Source organism: Ascaphus truei, chromosome 12, assembly GCF_040206685.1.
Source record: "Ascaphus truei isolate aAscTru1 chromosome 12, aAscTru1.hap1, whole genome shotgun sequence".
Lineage (NCBI taxonomy): Eukaryota > Metazoa > Chordata > Amphibia > Anura > Ascaphidae > Ascaphus > Ascaphus truei.
Window position 1 is genome coordinate 51,413,363 of NC_134494.1, and position 18,812 is coordinate 51,432,174.

The window sequence follows — 18,812 nt, forward strand, 5'->3', positions numbered from 1 at the left end:
AGATACAGATACACATATAAACCATGTATTAGATACAGATACACATATTTACCATGTATTAGATACAGATACAAGATATCAATTGTTAATCATATTAAGATTGCAGTTGAGCTTACACACATTGTTATATTGTAGATTGATGTAAAATGATAATTTCTCTTCTCATACCATGACAATAGAGCCTGGTATGTGGATGTGCATAGCAGTATTTATGTTTGTATTATTATACCTTTAGTTTTTTTAATCATCATGTTGAACTTAGCTTTCTAGAACTACGTGGGATCACAAACCCTAAAAGCTTCCTAATAAGTTGGGTTTTGTGGTCTTGTAAGCCCTTGCTATACACGTGTGTTTTAGTGGTTTCCGTTGTTGTGCATTAGTATAACATTTAAGAACGGAGAAAGTAACAGTGGATGAAGAAAGGGATATTAAGCGCAAATTCATTTTATACAAATATAAATAAGTGAATAAGTGTGAGGCAGTGGTGCAGCACCCAAAAAGACACAGTTCCTGTGTCTGAAAGATATAAAAATAGCAGAAAAGAGGGTCAAACCAAACCAGACCAATAGTGAAAAATGTGTTACGGAGAATGGCTTACACTGTACGGTAGGTGAATATCTGGACACTGGAATAATTCCCTTGAATGTGAGTGAGTTTGTGAGTGCAAATCTGTTCATTTTATACAATTTTCCATACAGTATCATACTGTTTTCCTTTTTTCCCCTCCATTCAGGGGAATTATTCCAGTGTCCAGATATTCACCTACTGTATAGTGTAAGCCATTCTCCGTAACACATTTTTAACTATTGGTCTGGTTTGGTTTGCCCCCTTATCTGCTATTTTTGTATTGCCTAATAGGACTGAAAAGCAAAAACAAATGACAGATCCCATTGATAGAAAGAAGCAAGATGGATATATCATTCAATTATTAGAATTTATTAAGTGCAACAAATGTGCGACTCCCTTTTACAGAGAACTTGTTTAAAGAAAGACCTTTAATTAATGCCGCTGGGAGTTTTGCATAAATGTTTTGTCTGGAAAGTAGAGCCTTGATGATTACATTTTGCTTTGGTATGTTGTTTTTTTTATACTGTTAACTACTGTACAGTGAAAAGGAAAATACCATTACAGTATTTTCCCGAACCGAACAAATATCTCACTCGGACAATATCTGGATACTTATATTCTCTGTATTTTAAGTGTATTTTGTCTGAGGGTACCCCTGAAATGCAAAATTACACTAGTTCGCGAAATCCCTAGATTAATAAAATATTCCCGAGATATTAAGGTGACAAGGTATTATTATTGTTATCTTTTATTTATAAAGCGTCATCATATTCTTCAGCGAGGCTCAATGGGGGGAACAGAATGATATAAATTACATACACAAAATGACATACCAAATAAGAACTAAACAAACTAATGGTAACAGATACAGAAGGTAATGTGGGATCTGCTCGTCAGAGATTACAATCTACTGGGAATAAGGGGCATAGTGGAAGCAGACGGTAAAACTGGCTGCTCATTGTGGTACTGAGAATGCCTCAGGATGGAGTTTGGGCCAGCCACCCAGCTGGTTCCGTTTGGGTTGAGGGGTGTGAATGTTAGCGGGGTGTCAGGTAGCGTGGAGTTTTGTCCAGCTGCACGGCTGTTCCAATTTAGGTTTGGTATGTTAGAGGGGTGTCAAATAGGCTTCCTTAAAGAGGAAAGTTTTCAAGGATCTTTTAAAAGTGAAATCTGGGGGAGAGTCAAACAGTGACTGGTAGGAAATTCCAGAGAGAGGGTACAGCACGGGAGAGAGTGGAAGTTCTAAGGGAGGAGTGGCATAGGTCATGTGCAGAATGGAAAGGGTGTTTTGGGGAGTATTTAGAGATACTGGCAGAGATGTTAGGGGGGGGAGCAGCATCGTTTTGAATTGAATTCCAGGAGCTATAGGGAGCCAGTGTAGAGATATGCGTAATGGCCCAGCTGATGCAGAGCAGTGAGTCTGACAGTAGCATTTTGGATCGATTTGAGTAGGATTTGAGTTGGATTTGAGTAGGAATAGGTGGACGAGGGGAATGCCTACCAAGAAAAGCTTGCAGTAGTCAAGGCGGAACAAGATGAGTGAGTGAATTTGGATTTTAGTTGTGCCATGAGTGAGAAAAAGGGCGAATGTTGGTGATATTTTGTAGTTGGAGAGGACAAGCCTTTGTGAGGGATTAAACAGGATGAATGCAGGAGAGGGCAGATAACCACTAAGCCGCAGGTTTGGGGGATTGGCAAGATTGTGGAGTTATTGACCACGAGGGAGAGTAAATATTAGGAGTTCTGTTTTAGACATGTTAAGCTTCAGGTAGGACAAGAGAGAGGGGGAGGAGAGGTACATTTCTGTGTCATCTTCATAGAGATGATACTGAAAGCCAAAAGAGTGTATTAGTTCACCAAGAGAATAGGTGTAGAGTGAGAAGAGCAGGGAGCCTAGTGGGCCAGAAAGTGATTGGAGAGGAGACACCATATAACGAAACACTGAAAGAGTAGTTGGATAGGTTAGGAATGAACCAGAAGAGGGCTGCTTAATGGAGGCCAATAGATTGGCGAGTATGAAGGAGAAGGGGGTGATCAACAATGAACGTGCTGTGAGTACCGTAGGTCATTGGCAAGTTTTGCTAGTCCTGTCTTGGTGAGTGTAGAAGCCAGATTGCCGAGAGTCAAAAAATGAGTTAGAGGAGAAAAGGTGAATCAAGAAGTTATGTACAAGCTGCTCGAGTAACTTGGAGGCAAATGTGAGAAGAGAGATAGGGCGGTAGTTAGAAAGAGAGACTGGGTCCAGAGGGGGTTTCTTTAGAACAGGCACGATGAGTGCATTTGTAAATAAAGATGGGAATTTTCCAGGGGTAAGAGAAAGGTTAAAAAGGTGATTTATGGTTGTAGAGAGGAATCGAGAAGATGTGATGGAATACGGTCAATGGAGCAGGTTGTAGGGTGAGAAGAGACCACTGAGACCTTGGTCACAGGTAAAAATGAGCTGAGGGTGAGCAGGTGGTGCATGTGGAGCCTGAAGTGTACCAAGTGATGGACACTTTCCTGTTATCCTATAACAATGACGATAAGGGAATCATTTTTAATGTGTCTCTTATCGTCATTGTAGCAACACATTTGTCTTCTATGCTTCAGCCTGCACTTTGTAATGAGATATAACATATTCTCTGTCTCTCTAATTTACTTTAATTTCCATTTTTTTATTTACTTGAAAAATAAAATAAAAACGTGACTAGCATAAACTCTTCTTATTAACAATGTGTGTGACATTTGATACTCTTGGTTATGTTGCTTAAGTGGGATGTACTGTAGACAACAACACAGTGGAAATAAATCTATGTCCAAAGGGACATTTTTTAAAATCCATCCACTGAAAGTTGAGATATAAAAAAAACCCTGACCATTTGATACTGTGCTGTACATACTGTATTTGGCCTTTCTGATTCTTCACAAGTTAACTTTGGCAATTATGATCTTTGTATTTCTGGCTTCAGTATGGATTGCAGCTCACACATTTAATTCAAGACATGATGTGGTGCTATGTATGAATAAATCTACTAATACATCTACTGTATCTTTTGTCCAATGTCAATTTTACCAACATTGAAATGTGAAATCCATGAAATACGTTTCACACTGATTTAGCCGGAAGGCTAAAAAGATGAGTTTAGGACGTTTTGAAATAAAATACAATTCTGTAAGGGCATTACCATTTAGAAAAGTGTAGTGGTGCAGCTAGGTTTCATTCCTGAGAAGTAAATACCAGCCTAAATTTAAAACAGCAGATAACATTTCCTATCAAAATGATACCACCAGTAAATCTACAAGTGACTCGAGTGACAGGAAAGGTCGGATGCAGCAGGATTTTGTGCTGGCACAAGGTGGATTCATTTGCAACAGGTTTTCTCTAGAGGGAATTTTTAAAAGTATGATAGTTCATTTAAAGTGTTCAACTTATTGTAACCGTTACTTGAAGTAGTAGAGCAGGGGGGTGGCCAACTCCAGTCCTCACCGGCCACCAAGGGGTCACTAAAGTCAACGTAATCGGCTGATTTGGCAGATATAGGGTAAGCCCCTAAAAGTGTATGCCTGGCTGGTACTAGCCCAGGGAAAGATTGCTGCGGGTATCCCAAAGTTACAGGGAGCAGAGCAGTACGGCAGTGTTTGCTAAATCGTAACATACATGTCAACATTTTATTTCTTTATAACAATGTTTTACCAGGAAGTGATACATTGGGAGATCCCTCTCGTTTTCACACATGTCCTGGGCACATGATGACAAATACATGGTTACATTAGGTGAGCAGGGTTTCTTTATCACAGAGAAGTGCTGGATAATGTAAGAATGAGATACCTGATCATGGTGAAAGAGGAGGCGTAAAAGGCAGCCTGTGAAAACAAATCTTTGGATCCAGTAATAGCATTACATCTGGGAAAGGAACACATTATTTATCTCGCTCAATGGCGGAGAAAAGAGCTTAAAGATGTATTCCTGATCAATAACTTTATCTCTGGGGGATATCATTAAATCTGATGTGTGGGATGCATATATTTTAATTATTGTGCCACTGATTTTGTGCCGCTTTGCCGTGACTAATGGCCTTGGCATTTCCTTGAGGTAATGGCAGCACCATTGCTTGTTGTAGCTAATCGCAAGGCAACTCAAGAGCTTCGATTACCTGATGTTCAGGAGCCAGGAGCAGTATAAATAAAGAATTGGGCCTACACGACATCATTTATACTACAAACCATTTTAATGACAAGCAAAAATGTAGTTAATAGAAAGAAATATACAGTTAAAAATGCTTCAAAAACAGATTGCTGTGACTATACCAAAGGAGCAGAAAGTGAGAATGAAAGAAATGGGTCTGGAGGTGCATCTGCTCCCGAGAAGAAAAAACTGCAGACCGGGGCTTATCACTGGACAGAAAGCTTTATGGAGCCCTTACACACTGCAAACAGTGAGTGTGCTTCATTATGTGAGTCTACCCCATGCAAGTTATTCCTCGGGACAGAGGCTATTGGGGAGACTCTATCACTGTATTATGAATGTGTGATAAGGGGTTAAATTCCACATATGGGACAGTCTCTGAGAGGTTACAATAAGTTTATACTATTTACACTTATGTGTTTGACTGGATTCTTCAGAAGTGGTGCCGCTAGGGCGCTTGGGACTCCCATTTCTCCTCAATTGTCAAAGGAGCAAAAAGAAATCTTTCATTTTGTCAAGTGTTGCTGCCATAAATTAAATATCATAAAAGACAAATTAACGTTACAAGACCTGTATTTATGCACCTTGTATTAAACCCGGCAGCCAATCGCTACTTACCATTAATAACACTGACACAGCAATGACCAAAGATATACTTTGTGGTACTCTATACACAAGTACCAATACATGTAGAACTACATGGTACTGTACATAGAAATGTGGAATAGGTCCAATACTATTTTTTGTGTCCACGATGGGACCTTCATCGGGACAAACTTACAGACAGTGAGCACATCATACAACAAGAACAACTGCTCCAAATTGTAACTGCGGTTGCCCAAAAGCATTGGCACATTTTCACTAAGCAGTGCTATTTCGACACCTTCCAGTGCCAGAGAAGTCCTTACAGCCAGCGGAGAGCATCTTATGGAATATCACCACTGACAAAATATGGGCCGTTATGTAGAGTAGTAAATAAACAGAACAAACCAATGCATAGCACCAGCTTACATTAAAGGAACGTCCCAGGAAAACATACAGATATCATCGAGAACAAGTTAAATATCACAGCCTAGTATCACACTCACCACACAGTCCCATTGATGTAGGCTTAGAGGTGGAGTTGGATTCAATGATCATCAGTCCCGTACTGTGGAACCACTGAATTTTTATATTTGTTGGAGTATCAATTAGGTACATATTTCCCGTGTCCACAATTTTATATCCATATTTTCTAACCATAGGCCATGCATATCTGGAGTTCACAGTTACCTACAGTAGAATAAAAAATATTATTTGTATTTTTTTTAACCTATCAATCCATTGCACATTTGACTAAAACAACATTTTTCAAATGTCAATCTACACTTTTACATCTGCACTCGTTAGTTATTCGCTTAATCTGTGCCACAGGTTAATCACTATATGAGAGTTATTGGGTCACTGTGTAGAAGCTACGGAACACCTTCAAACTGCAATGTGGTGACCTTTTTTTTAAATGTACGAACGACACTGTACCTCTCAAAAGAAACAGTCCCATTACTATGTGTGACCTGCATGTGAAACTTCATATTCATTTCCCCAAAGTCCTACTGTAGGACTTTTCAATATTCCTGCCCAAATGTACATGAAATCCCACCGCAGCTCATATTATATTACCCTTCCGTCCTGTTGATAGTTGGTGTACAATTGTAACATGTCAGGATCAAGTAACCGGTTTCTTTCTTTATAAAATAACTAGTGTAGGTGTGTCGCACACAAATATTGTGTGCTGTAGAATGGTCTGTGGGTAACAGGTAGAATAATTACATCCAAAACCAAATGGAATGTGTGTTCTGCTCTGTATAATGGTCAAATCGCAGACGCAAGGCACTTAAACATTAGAATATAATTCCGATGTCATTCAAATGCTACTGCAGGGTGCTCACATCCAGTCTTCAACCCCCCCCACCCCCCCATCCCCAACAGGTCAGGTTTTTAGTATATCCCTATTTCAGCACAGGTGGCGCAGTCCAAGACTGAGCCTGTGATTGAGCCACTGGTGCTGAAACTGGGACTGATTGAGCCACCTGCGCTGAAACAGTGATATCCTGAAAACCTGACCTGTTGGGGTGGTCTTGAGGACGGGAGATGAGCACCTCTGTGCTACACTACATACATTTTGTCTTTGACGTGTATATTATGAGAGATAACTAACTTTTTTTGTTACTAAACCTACTGTGCATGCAATTAAAGTCCTTGTTAATCAATTTGCATATTGCACGCTAAGTGAGATGTTTTGGAATTCTGTGCTGAACGCGCATGTGTTTATTATTATCTAAGTGGCAAATCTTTTTGCATACTGTACACGTTCCTAGAATTGTAGCATTTACAAGACATTGTACATGGCTAGTGAAGTAGCAATGGAAACATTATTCTCAGCTGCATCTTATACTCACTCACAGCATACGTCTGAATGCATTACTTGTAAAAAAAGATACATTTTTATTTTGTACAAGACCACTTACTTTCCTGTTTAACCGATCGATGATAATCTGGTTAGATAAGTGCGTTAGTTCTAGCACTGCCAAACACAGGGCAGCTTCTTGCAAGTTGCCCTGCAAATGAAACACAAGGTACTATGGATTAGCCCTATAGCTTATTTGACGTGCTAAGAAAGTGTGCATATTACATTTGTTTTGTTGTACAGTAGTTACTTGGTATTGTAGGTTTAAGCCTCGATTATAAAAGATTCCGCAGCGCGATCTCGGCAGTGAAGGAGACAGGAGAGGAGACAAGGAAGCGTGGCCGTGAGCGGTTCGCCCTCATTGGATGAACCGCTCACGTGACGCGGCCGTCGCCTGCCAGAAACCACTTTGGAAATCTCTTCGGGAGACTGCCGCCCTCCAGCTCCAGGCGGCGCGCACGCTGGTGCAGGTATGTTTACTTTCATTGGGGGTTTTTGTGTTTTTTCGGCCTCGCGCGTTGCGTGCGTGATTTTAGGTATAATCACGGCCTAAGAGCTACTTCTCAAGAAGTCACTTGGGAAAATAATGAGTAACATCATATTGTAGTAGTTTATAATACAAACAGGTCGTTGGCCATAAATATGATGCATACATTCTAAGGATGCAAACAAACAAGAGTATTCAGAATTCTGTAGGCCAGAGATTCCCAACTCCAAGTCCTCAACAGCCCCCAACAGGTCAAGTATTAAGGATATCCCTGCTTCAGCATAGGTGGCTCAATCAAAATGACTGAGCCACCCCTGCTGTAGCAGGGATACCTGGCCTGTTGGGGGGTTCTTGAGAACCGGAGTTGGGAACCCCTGCTGTAGGTTAAAATACTGACCTCTGAAGTAGCATCTCAAAACACTCACCGTAGGTGTAGATTAGAAAATAAAAAGCAGAAAGACTTACTGTGCTTGTATCTCTGCATTTAGACACTTGGATGGTTAGAGTTTCACCTTCAGTTAGGCTAACAATGTACGAGGCTTCTTTAAACAAAGCCATATAACGCCCGTCAAATGTAACAAAACTCAGATCAGAGAGGAATGAGCAGCGACCTGATAACATAAATCAATACGTAAATTTAAATCCAAATATCCACAAATGCCGCAATTAAATAAAATATAAAAATGTATATAGAACACAGTATAATGTCTTACTTTAAATAACTCCATTTAAATACAGAACGCTTACAGTATATACATATTATCACATCACAATGACACAACTACCCTACAATGATACAGTGAAAAAGTGAAAGCAGCAGAACAGTCTGCACTGTGTTTCACATTTAAAAAAATGCAAATGATTATTACCTGTTTGAAGCAGGGTGTCCGGAGCTGAACTATGTTCATTTAATATCCGGGAACCCCTGCGTCCCGAGACACCTCCACAGCGGTGCCAGCTTCCCTGTGCAGTTTAAATGTCCCGGTCACGCTGGCCAATAGGAAGCCGCAACGGATGACCTCATGGCTTCCTATAGGCCTGCGTAACGCGGGACATTTAAAGCCGTCATTATGTTAGGCACACAGTTCCATGGCTGCAGGGATAACGGCACCCCCTACAGAGGTATCTCTGGAAGCAGGGTGTCCCCGGAGGTGACATTAAAGCTGCAGTTCAAGCTGCCATTTAATTTATTTATCATTCAATATGTGCATCAATACAATCTGCACACTGACAAGTGATTAGCTAAGCTGCAGATCGATCCGTTCTCCTGTAATCGATTGCGTTGTGTGTGGAAGATCATGTGACCAGGTAGTAACTAGGTCCAACTGGTGTACTGTTAGAGAGAGGGCAGGTCTCAATAGCAAGAGCCTCTCAGAAGGGGAAGGGGGTGTGACTTTGTAAATGGTTTATATAGAAACAAAAATGCTTGCTACATTAGAACACATTAAAACATTTTTAAATGCTAGAAGTATTTTCTCATAGTACAGAAATGATTTATTAAAAAAAAAAAAGGATATTGCTTGAACAGGTGGACCCCTGCTTCAATCCCATAATAATAATAATAATAATAATAATAATAATAATAATAATAATAATAATAATGCAATGCAGCCCGTTATGCTGCTTTATAACGGGTGGTATACCCAATGATATATAGTCAGTGGGTGTTATTTTCAGCCTTCTGAAGGGTTTTATAGTGACCAGTGCAGCCTGCAGTAAGTGAGCGAGGCTGCATACATTGGGTTATTACGTGTCTTGGGTCACACTCATGAGGAATTGGTATTCTTTCCTCCCGAGCCAACAAGCATATGCCGTCGTTTCATTTTTACGGCAAATACAAGATGAACTATACACAAAATAAATCAAATGACACAACCATATATTTGCAAGGTTTAGGGGAGCTATTATTTTTGTCAACAGAAGGGTGACCTGAAACTTCAGAAAAAAATACTCAATAATTTACAAATTCCTACTTTCATTTTGAGCTGATACGATAATTTATTTAATCCTGTCCATCAGCTGAAATTCTTCTTTATGATTGGAAAATAAATTGATAAATATTCATCATGGCTGGAATAACTGACAAGCAAATATTTGCGTAACATTTTTCATGTTAAAATAAAACTTACATGCACACTCCCACTTAGGACAGCATTTGTCACCATTTACCCGAACGGCAAATCCCAAAAGTCCACAGCTAGGCTGAGTTGCATTATAAGGACAATGAAGAGACTTGTTAACCTGAATTAACTGTCCATCCATGCAGATATGTTTAATGCACTCATTTTCCGTGTATGGCTAAGAGAGATTAGATATGTCACGTTAGTCACCGAAAAGTTGAGTCAAGATAGTAAGAAAGCAGCAGAATAGGCTTAATGGCGTTATACGGTACCTTAAAGAAATAAGAGAAAACTAACATTTCACTGACCGGGAGGTTGAGCATAGCTAAATGTGCTTGCAAAGCATAGTTATTATAAACTATAACTAAAAGGCTTCTCTATGACATTGTAATCTGGTTAGCACACACAGAAGTGCCCTACCAATCTAAATAATGAGCCTGATGGTAATGGCATGGGAAAGGTGATTAAACTTTGTAATTAATTCTATTACACGGTTTATGCCAAACAATGCGCTGCTTCCCCCTTCTGCAGTGAACACGTTATTTGCAGCAAAATCGTCTGCAAGATCAATATCATAGGATATAAATGTAATCATACGATATGTTTGCAAAATGAAAACAATGCAAACTATAAATAATGCTATCTGATTCTAATCATTGGATTAAAGAGAACCGTACCAAATATGCTAAATGGCCTTCTTCAGTTACAGAGACATGGACATACTGTGCTGAGCATTAATCAACAGGGAGGTGAATGTGCCTGCTTACTGGGCTTCAGAAACAGAGGCTGCCCAAGTTAAGCACTGTCATAAAACAATTACATTTTGCAACATACCCGACCAGAGACACACTACTGTGCAGTGGTATAAAAGGTAAAGAGCATGACTACCAAGAGCCTTCATTATACAATCCGCCCGCCCGACCTGCTGATGTGTTTCTACAGCCAAACATGCACTGAACAATTCAAAGAGTTTGTAGCACCATTGCCTTTAAAAGAAAAGGCCTACAAGAGGGTCGCCAGAGCTGAACCGCGTTAATGTCCGCTTTGGGGAACCCCTGATCCTCGAGATACCTACATCAGAAGGTCATGCGTGTTTAACGGTCCTGGGTCATGTTTCTTTGAAATACACAGGCATGTGCATATGTGATGTTTTAAAACATGTTTTGGAAAATATACCTCTGTTCTCTCTTATACTGTATATATATATATATGTAGCAGGGTACCCCCTGGCTACTAAATCTACCCAATGGGCTGGCAGTAAACCCTGGTATTCACAGGGTTGCCAGTAGTTATTATGGGGTTTTCCCCCTTCATCCTTGGTGCTGCGCTTGAGTGACAGCAGGGGGTGGCATCCTGTTGTGGCCGGGCCAACGGGATGCCCGACCCTATGGCTGTACTTAAGGGCAGGATCGCCCTAAAGTTAGTGCGGTTGTCCTTCCCCATGAGGAAGGCAGGTCGCGTTTAGGAGCCTGAAGATTGGGGACTTCCTATGTGCTCTTCCCTCCGGGGAGGAGTAGAGTGACTATACCTCTGCCTCTGCTAGGGAGGTGGGGAAGAGCTTGCACGGCTGTAGGTGCCCTAGCCCGTAGTGACTATCCAGGGACTATCTCCGGTGATACCTGGGAGAAGAGACTGTGATCCGGCAGGTGACTGTTGAGTACCTGTATTACTGCAATACGAGTAGTAATAAGCCCGTTCCTGTTTTGCAATATACCTCCGGCCCGGTGTGTGATCTAACTGGGGGGAGAATTACAGTTCTACCGTGGGAGATCGCCTCCATATCCCTGGAGCCTACAGCAGATGGAGGCGCTGCACTGCTAAGTATTACGTGGGGTATGGACCCCAGAAGCCTGTTCCTGTTGTGTCCCAAAGTTACCGCGGACGACTCAGCCCTCTTGTTACCAGCATGTATGCACCACAAACATCCAGTAATGGCCGCGATATGCGATTGGGGTGTGGGAGGGCGGGGGGAGGGGAAACACCGTTACATATATTTTTCACGTTACTCACTATACAAGTTTGGAGTGTCACGGTTTCTCTAGAAGGCACCATGGTCATTCCTTCTGTGATTCCTTCAGCTGTTGTTGAGACACCAGAATATTGTGTAACTGTCTCTTGAAGTTCTGTAGTTACATATGAAGATTCTGTAACTGGTGAAACTGTTGTTGCATTTAAAGAGACAGGAGTCACTAAAATCTGAGAAGGTGTGGTCACAGTTGAGGTTTGAAGTTTTGACTCCTGACTACTGGTAAGAACAGAAGCAGTGCTAACAGCCAAGCCGCCTGGATGTGTAGCTTGCGTGGACGATGCATAGGATGCATTTGCCTGTATGTCTGTAGCATTCAAAATATGTTGTGTATGTAGAGGTTTTTGTGATGTTATTAGATCTGCAATTCCTGAAGTAGTTCCTTGTGTTGCTTCATAAATCGTGGACACATTTGTGGGTTTCATAAATGTAGCAAGAGATTCTTCCATCACAGTTTTCCCAGATGTTTTTGATGTGTGGGTGATTCCATGAGTCAACCCAGAAAGCACACTTTCAGAAGTCTTTTTAGAAGTGTAACCATCATGTGGAGTCAAATAAAGAGAGGAAGAAGTAACCGTGCCTGTTTCAATTGGTGGACCAAAGGTTGTAGTTGAAAGAAATAGCTTAGGTGCACCTGAAATTGTATCTTTTGTTATTGTTATTGCTGGTGTCGATGTCTCTTCGGTTACAAACTCAACAACCGTTGATTGTTCTGGTGTTGGCAGATCAGTGGCTAATGTTTCAGATACAGCCAGTGATGGAGTGCTTGCTTGAGAAACAGAAATTAATTGACCTGTTGTTTTATAGGTTTCAGCTGATGACAAGGCTTTCAGTCTAGTTGTGTACTTTGTTGACGTCAATAAGGTTTCTACTTTTTCTGTCGATGGCAAATGTTTTCTTGTACCTTCTAGTACTAGGTCTTTGACTGCAGAAGAACTAGATATTGCACTGAAGTGTAAAGTTAACTCAGTTGGTTCTCCAACTGGTGTAGCTGTTGTATTCAAAGCCGACACTAAACTGGGAATATATGTCGTTTTAGCTGCATCAGTTAACAAAGCCCGTTTCTCTGTGGTCAAATAGCTTATTACTGGAACTGCTGTAGAAAAAGAAACAGCTGAATAAGCTGCAGCTAATGAGGTAGTAAAAGCTGGATATGAATGTTGACTGGTAGACTGCGTTGTTCTGATGATATCTGTTAAAGAGCTTGCAGAGGTTGGCCTGTACACTGAGATACTGGTTTTGATCGATGGAAATAGGATTGCTGTTGAGAGAACAGGCGTTGTTACATTTCTAGTAGAATATGTTGTTGAAGGCTTTAGCGAGGGTGGTTGCGAAGCCCCCTCTAGGGAAGCTGTTTTTGCAGAAGATGGAATTGTTTCATGTGCAGAATAGTCAGTAGGTAATAAAGTCCTCCCTGTATACGGAATAGATTTTAAAGAACCGGTTATATTCCTTAGTTCATACATTGTAGTTGTAAAATCAGTTGTGCCCCTTGCTGCTGGCATATCTATATCCTTTGTAGTTATTTGTTCTGTTAAGATTCCAGTGGCAGCGAGTGTATATGGGGAGATTACAGTTTTTTCAGGAGATATAGCCTTCAATGATTTATATTCTGTTGTAGATACAGTGGAAGGAGATGTAAACCTTTTTGATGTCAATGTTGTGCTGACTGGTTCTGAATACCGATATAATGTAGTCCCAGTAAAATTCAACATGGCGGCTGAAGGCAGTGGAGTTGCTTTTGATGTTTTTAATGTGGTTTGTTCTTCTGTCACACGTAAAGTAGGTTTAGTGGCCAATTCTAACATTTCTTCTGCAGTTGAAAATGTAGGTGTCACAAATGACGATGTAGTAGTTTCCGTTCCAGATAATGCATGTGTTGGGGTTGTTGATTTTGTTGGTTCTATCTTTGTTTTGAATGTTACCAGTGGAAGTTGAGTAGTTAATGTTGGTGTTCTTGTAACACTCGGTATGGTCGCTGCTTGTACAGATGTTTCTGAAACCATTGGATATGATGATGTTGACTTTGTAAAATATTTACTTGTAGCTGTTTCAGGAACTGTCTTAACAGGATATAAAGTAAATGTTGAAATTGTTGTTTCAGAGACATTAACAAAAATCTGAGGTTTAGAAGCAGTTGTAAGGAATGTTTGCCCTGACTCACTGAACAGTGGAATGGTAGCATTGACCAAAGTGGTAGATCCTGAAGCTGATAGTGTTTTAGCTTCTGTGATATTGCTTTTCAGGGTTACATTTGCAAACACAGTATGAAAACTAGATGCAGATGTTTGGGGTAATATGGTTGGTTTTCCTGAAAGATCAACAGGGATTTCAGTTTTAGATGGTAGCTGTGACACCTTCGTGGCAAATGGTGTGGCCTTGTCCATTTTCAATGATACAAGTTCTGTAGTGATTAAAGAGGTTGGGGCTATAGTCAGATTCACTTTGGGATATAAGGTATACTCTATGGTTGATGAGGTCTGTACAGGTCCACTTGGTATTGTAGAAACTAAAGTTCTGGTAGTTAACTCTTCTTTTTTCACTGAACTAGAAAACAACGAATAAGGAATAATTGTGGTACTGCGTGGAAACAGCACACTTGGTGCTGTGTGTGATACATTCTTTCTGAGCGGTGAAATAGTGTATTCTGAACCAAAGGTACTTATTTCATCTGTTGGAAAAAATGTCTTTGTGGTCTTTTCTGTGAAAATATGCATCAAACTAGACGTAGTCATACTTTCATCCACCGGCCCCAGATACTCCTCAGCAGATGTTGTATGTGACGTCTTACGAGGATGTGTAGTTACTGGCATTGGAACAGTTGAGGTACTTAAGCCTTCTATGGATAAAATGGATGTTGCTTTTGATGGGGCAGATGTTATACTTTTACTAGTGTGCATTGCAGTAACAAATGGAGAGAAAAAAGTTGTGCTAACATTAGTTATTAATGTAGTTAAAGGTATTTCAACCGAAGTACTTGAAGGTTTTATTGTTGGTACAGAAAAGGGTGTTTCTTTGGCAGAAATGACCTCTGTCTCCTTTATTACAGTCACTACACTTTCAGTTGTTACTGCAGGTTCTGGCGAGGTAACTATTCCAGTGAGTGGTAATTGTTCGACTTCTTTGGTTGCAACAGACATTGTTAGTGTGATTGTTGATTCCCCAGCTGTAGTTGAATGTGTTTCAGCAGAAAGAACGGAAGGGGCATCACTTTTAACTTCAGGAATTCCTGATAATAACTGTGGTGTTGTGATTGACTCTTCCAGAGGAGCTGTGCTGCTAATCATGGCTTTTGTAACAGGTCCTGAGGTAAGTACCTCTGATGGTGTTGACGCTACTTTAGTTGCTGATGGCCGGGTGGTAGCAGGTTCCTGTGAAGTGTGCAGCAATACCGGGGAAACAGATGAATAAGTTGAGGCATTTGTCAAACCTGCTGACGGCTGCACAAATCCGGTGACAAAATCTGATTTGGCTGTAGTAGTGACACCCCATTTGGAGACTTTAGATACAGTAATCTCTGATTCAGTTGTTGATGTAAAAGTTAAGCTTGGTACTGGTGATACAGTCACATTAAACGCTGGGGACAATGTTTGAAGTCGTGTGGGCACTGTGGTAAAAAGTAATGTCGGAATACCAATTGCAGGCTCAATACCTAAAAGAAAAACATGATATTAAAATACAGGTGTTATGATCCATTTTTGAACAAGGTGACAACATGGTGTAACCTCTTACTGTATAATCCCACTTGGTTAACAAGTGTAATAAGTATTTCAGAAGCTTAAAATATACAGTGCGTTCTTAATGCTATTACAATTTACTTACAGTCTTCAAAGAAGACACATTTTCTTGTAACTTCATCCAGCACCATGTGAAGTGGGCACAATGGAATACAACCTTCCACTCTTAAAAAAAAACACAACAAAGATATTCCATTAATACATGGCGAATGACACGGATGCTTTTAAATATTCGTAAGAATAATGTTAAAATAAAAAGGCAAACGTAGATACTTTGTGTTAGTGTATAGACACATGTCAGGCCTTTAAATACATGGAAGGGTAAGGAGGAATGTGCATCCTATGTCTCGCACCGAGGAAGCATCTTTGTGATTGTGCATCGATAAACCTCATTGAAGACATGGCATTTCTTAAAATAAAGAAAACAGACCGATAACCGCTGTTTTACTCTTTGATGTTGTGTTAGCAATTGTAATATATTCATTTAACCCTGGACATTTTTCTAAAATCATTTAAAGTTATCCAAGGAGTTAAATTAGTAAGATAATACTTTAATCACTATTCAATAAGGTAAACGATAAGATAAAGAACAAATAACTAAAGCAGAAAAAATGATACATATTGTACTATCTATACAGGTTATTAGTAATTTTTCAAATTAAATAGGAACAATCCCAAAATATTATGGGGATTAAAAAAAAAAACAATAATTCTAACATTTGAAGAGTGGGCAACAGTTCTTGAAGCCATGAGTGGCTAGAGTAATGAGTAATAGAACAAAGGGATATCAGGCATCGGGTGCGCAAACAGGGCGGGGGGGGGAGGCGCAAGATTTTTCAGGGGGGCGCGGTGGTTGCAAAGGGCCAAAGCTCTTCCCCAATGCATTTAAATTAAATGCCAGGGGATCGCGTGAGGCCTCTGCAACTTCCCTTCGGCGACGCATTGCCATGGCAACGCGGCGTCAAATGGTGCTGCGGGGTCACGTGACGTCACATCTCCATGGCAATGTGATGTCAGGTGACCCCACTGCGTCATTTGACGCCAAAGACAAGTTAAGGAGGGGGGAGTGCAGGCAGGGGGGCGCAGCGGGGAATGTTGGCGCTCCCTTATCATATACCATAGTGAATCCATCCACCATTAAAGCTAACATAGCCGCTCAAAGCAAACTAGTATAAGAACTCACAATGTTTAATGGAAGCCCTTCAGACTTTCTCAAAGTCCTAACTATAAACGGTATACCTATTTTTGAGGAAAGTCCTTGTAAAGCCTGTCTCATGTTGGTACAGTACAAGGGATATATTGGGGTTCATGAATCAAGGCAAAAGTGGGGCAATTTTGGAGCAAAATGCCTGCACCATAAGTATCAGAGAAAAAATCATATTTATTTCAATGGGTTTTGACCCCAGAATTGCTCCACATTTCCCTTGATGCATAGACTCCATTGTGTGTATACGCCGTCTGTAGATATCAAATAACCATTTGTTTAAGTGAAAGGATGAAACAAATAGCTATTATTTTCATTTTTCAAAAGTAATTCTTTATATTTCGCCATGAGCATTCTTTAAACACTAAGGCGTAATTTTAAAAAAATGGCGACAGATCAGAGCAGGGCATTGACACAAGGAACCTCTTTCTGAAATCTCCCATAACGCCGATCCGACGGCTTCACAAGGAAAGCCTCACTGACAGGAGCGTACAGAATAAGGGCTTTAATGGGAGTTCCCATGTAACAGTGCCCTACGTCAGGGGTGCACAAACTTTTCTGTTTGCGCCCTCCTGTCAGCTCTCACCCCCTGCTCGCGCCCTCCTTCCCTTAACGGCTCGGAGCTTCAGCGGCGTCATATGACGTCACGACGTCATGTGATGTTGCATTGGCATGGCAACGCATTGCCATTTGACCCTGCGTTGTCATGGTGTCGCATCGCCGAAGAGGCAGCTGAGACCAGGTAAGAGAGATTTACAGAGGCCTCGTGGAAGAGCGCGGGACCTCTGTAACTGCCACGTTCCCCCGCCAAAAAAAAATCTCACGCCCTCAAGTTTGCTCACCCCTGCCCTACATCATCATCACAGTTTAATGAATAACCCCCTGAGCCTCGTCAAGAATCAGAATGGTGGTAAAACTGATAATCAAGCCACATCACATACTTTTATCTGTAGTTGTGGTTCGAAAATGTGTAACAATGCTTTAGGCTCTCTAGTATTTAAAAGGGTCTCATTTAAGCATCATATAAAGAATATAGCTGCAAAAAACAGCACCTTTGCAATTTATGGAAAAGTTTGAGAACCCCTGTTTTAGGGAGACATCTATTTTTCACAGTATGATTATTTTATATGAATGCATTTAAAGTGTTGGCATTATTAGAGACCAATGGATAAGTGCCAGAAAAACATATGTTGGGGAAAAGAAAGAAGGTCGGGAAAAAACTCTGAGCGTGTGGTCATCGCAGACTGAAAAAACAATGCAACAGAGTTTCCCAAGTGAGACAACAAGTAGGACTCTACGTGCTGCCTCTTCCATGTATTGGAAGTATTCTTCCTGCACTCTAGTAAATGGACGAGGCTGCAGTAAGAAGTCTGAGAGTAGCGTTCCACTTGGTAGCTCACTTGGGAAACGATGTTATAAGTGCAGCATATATAAATACAGGAATCGTTGAAGTGAGGAACATGGTAATTTAAAGGAGCAATCAAAGACAGCAAATTAAAAATAAATAAATGTAGAATTGAAGCAGGGGGTCTCTGGAGCTGAACACCATTAATTTCAGCTCAGGGGACCCCCTACTTCCGGAGATGCTTACCTGCAAACTAGGTGAACCCAGCCAATGCCGGTAACAAGCCCGGATGAAAAATGGGGAGTGTCAGTTCCCGTGGCAACAGAACTGGAAAATTAGCCAAGAACCCAATGGCAGGACAACAATTACAAAGCGTGGAAGCACTCTAGAGACGTATTGAACATCCTGCCGCTGGCCTCTACAACGCATCGCTCCCTACCTTATAGAAGATGAAGCGATGTCATTTACGGAGCATAATCCAGCCCTAATCCAAACTCGGCGCCGGTAGCTGCACCGGCTCAGCAAGCAGCGCTTTCAGGTCTGAAGCGCCCATGTTACATAGACCAATAGGAAGTCGCACTTATGACATCATGGATTCCTATAGGCCCACAGGCCAGGACATATCTAAACAGAGGACATATTGTGAACCCTGCTAGTCGAGGAGAGCTGCTACCGGCACCTAATTTGCAGGTATTTCCAGAATCGGGGGGTCCTG

The 18,812-nt window shown here is 41.0% G+C and overlaps 1 protein-coding gene across 2 annotated transcripts in view; it reads right to left on the bottom strand.

The window, feature by feature from the left end:
- The window catches only part of OTOG (otogelin), a 214,438-nt gene that overhangs the window by 32,504 nt on the left and 163,122 nt on the right, over positions 1-18,812 (bottom strand). For both annotated transcript variants that reach the window (XM_075567700.1, XM_075567699.1), the window contains exons 35-40: positions 15,634-15,713; positions 11,796-15,463; positions 9,795-9,963; positions 8,131-8,276; positions 7,240-7,329; positions 5,821-6,004 (exon numbers count right to left, since the gene is read on the bottom strand). In XM_075567700.1, coding sequence (XP_075423815.1) covers positions 5,821-6,004; positions 7,240-7,329; positions 8,131-8,276; positions 9,795-9,963; positions 11,796-15,463; positions 15,634-15,713 — 4,337 coding nt within the window. The remainder of the gene's footprint in view (positions 1-5,820; positions 6,005-7,239; positions 7,330-8,130; positions 8,277-9,794; positions 9,964-11,795; positions 15,464-15,633; positions 15,714-18,812) is intronic.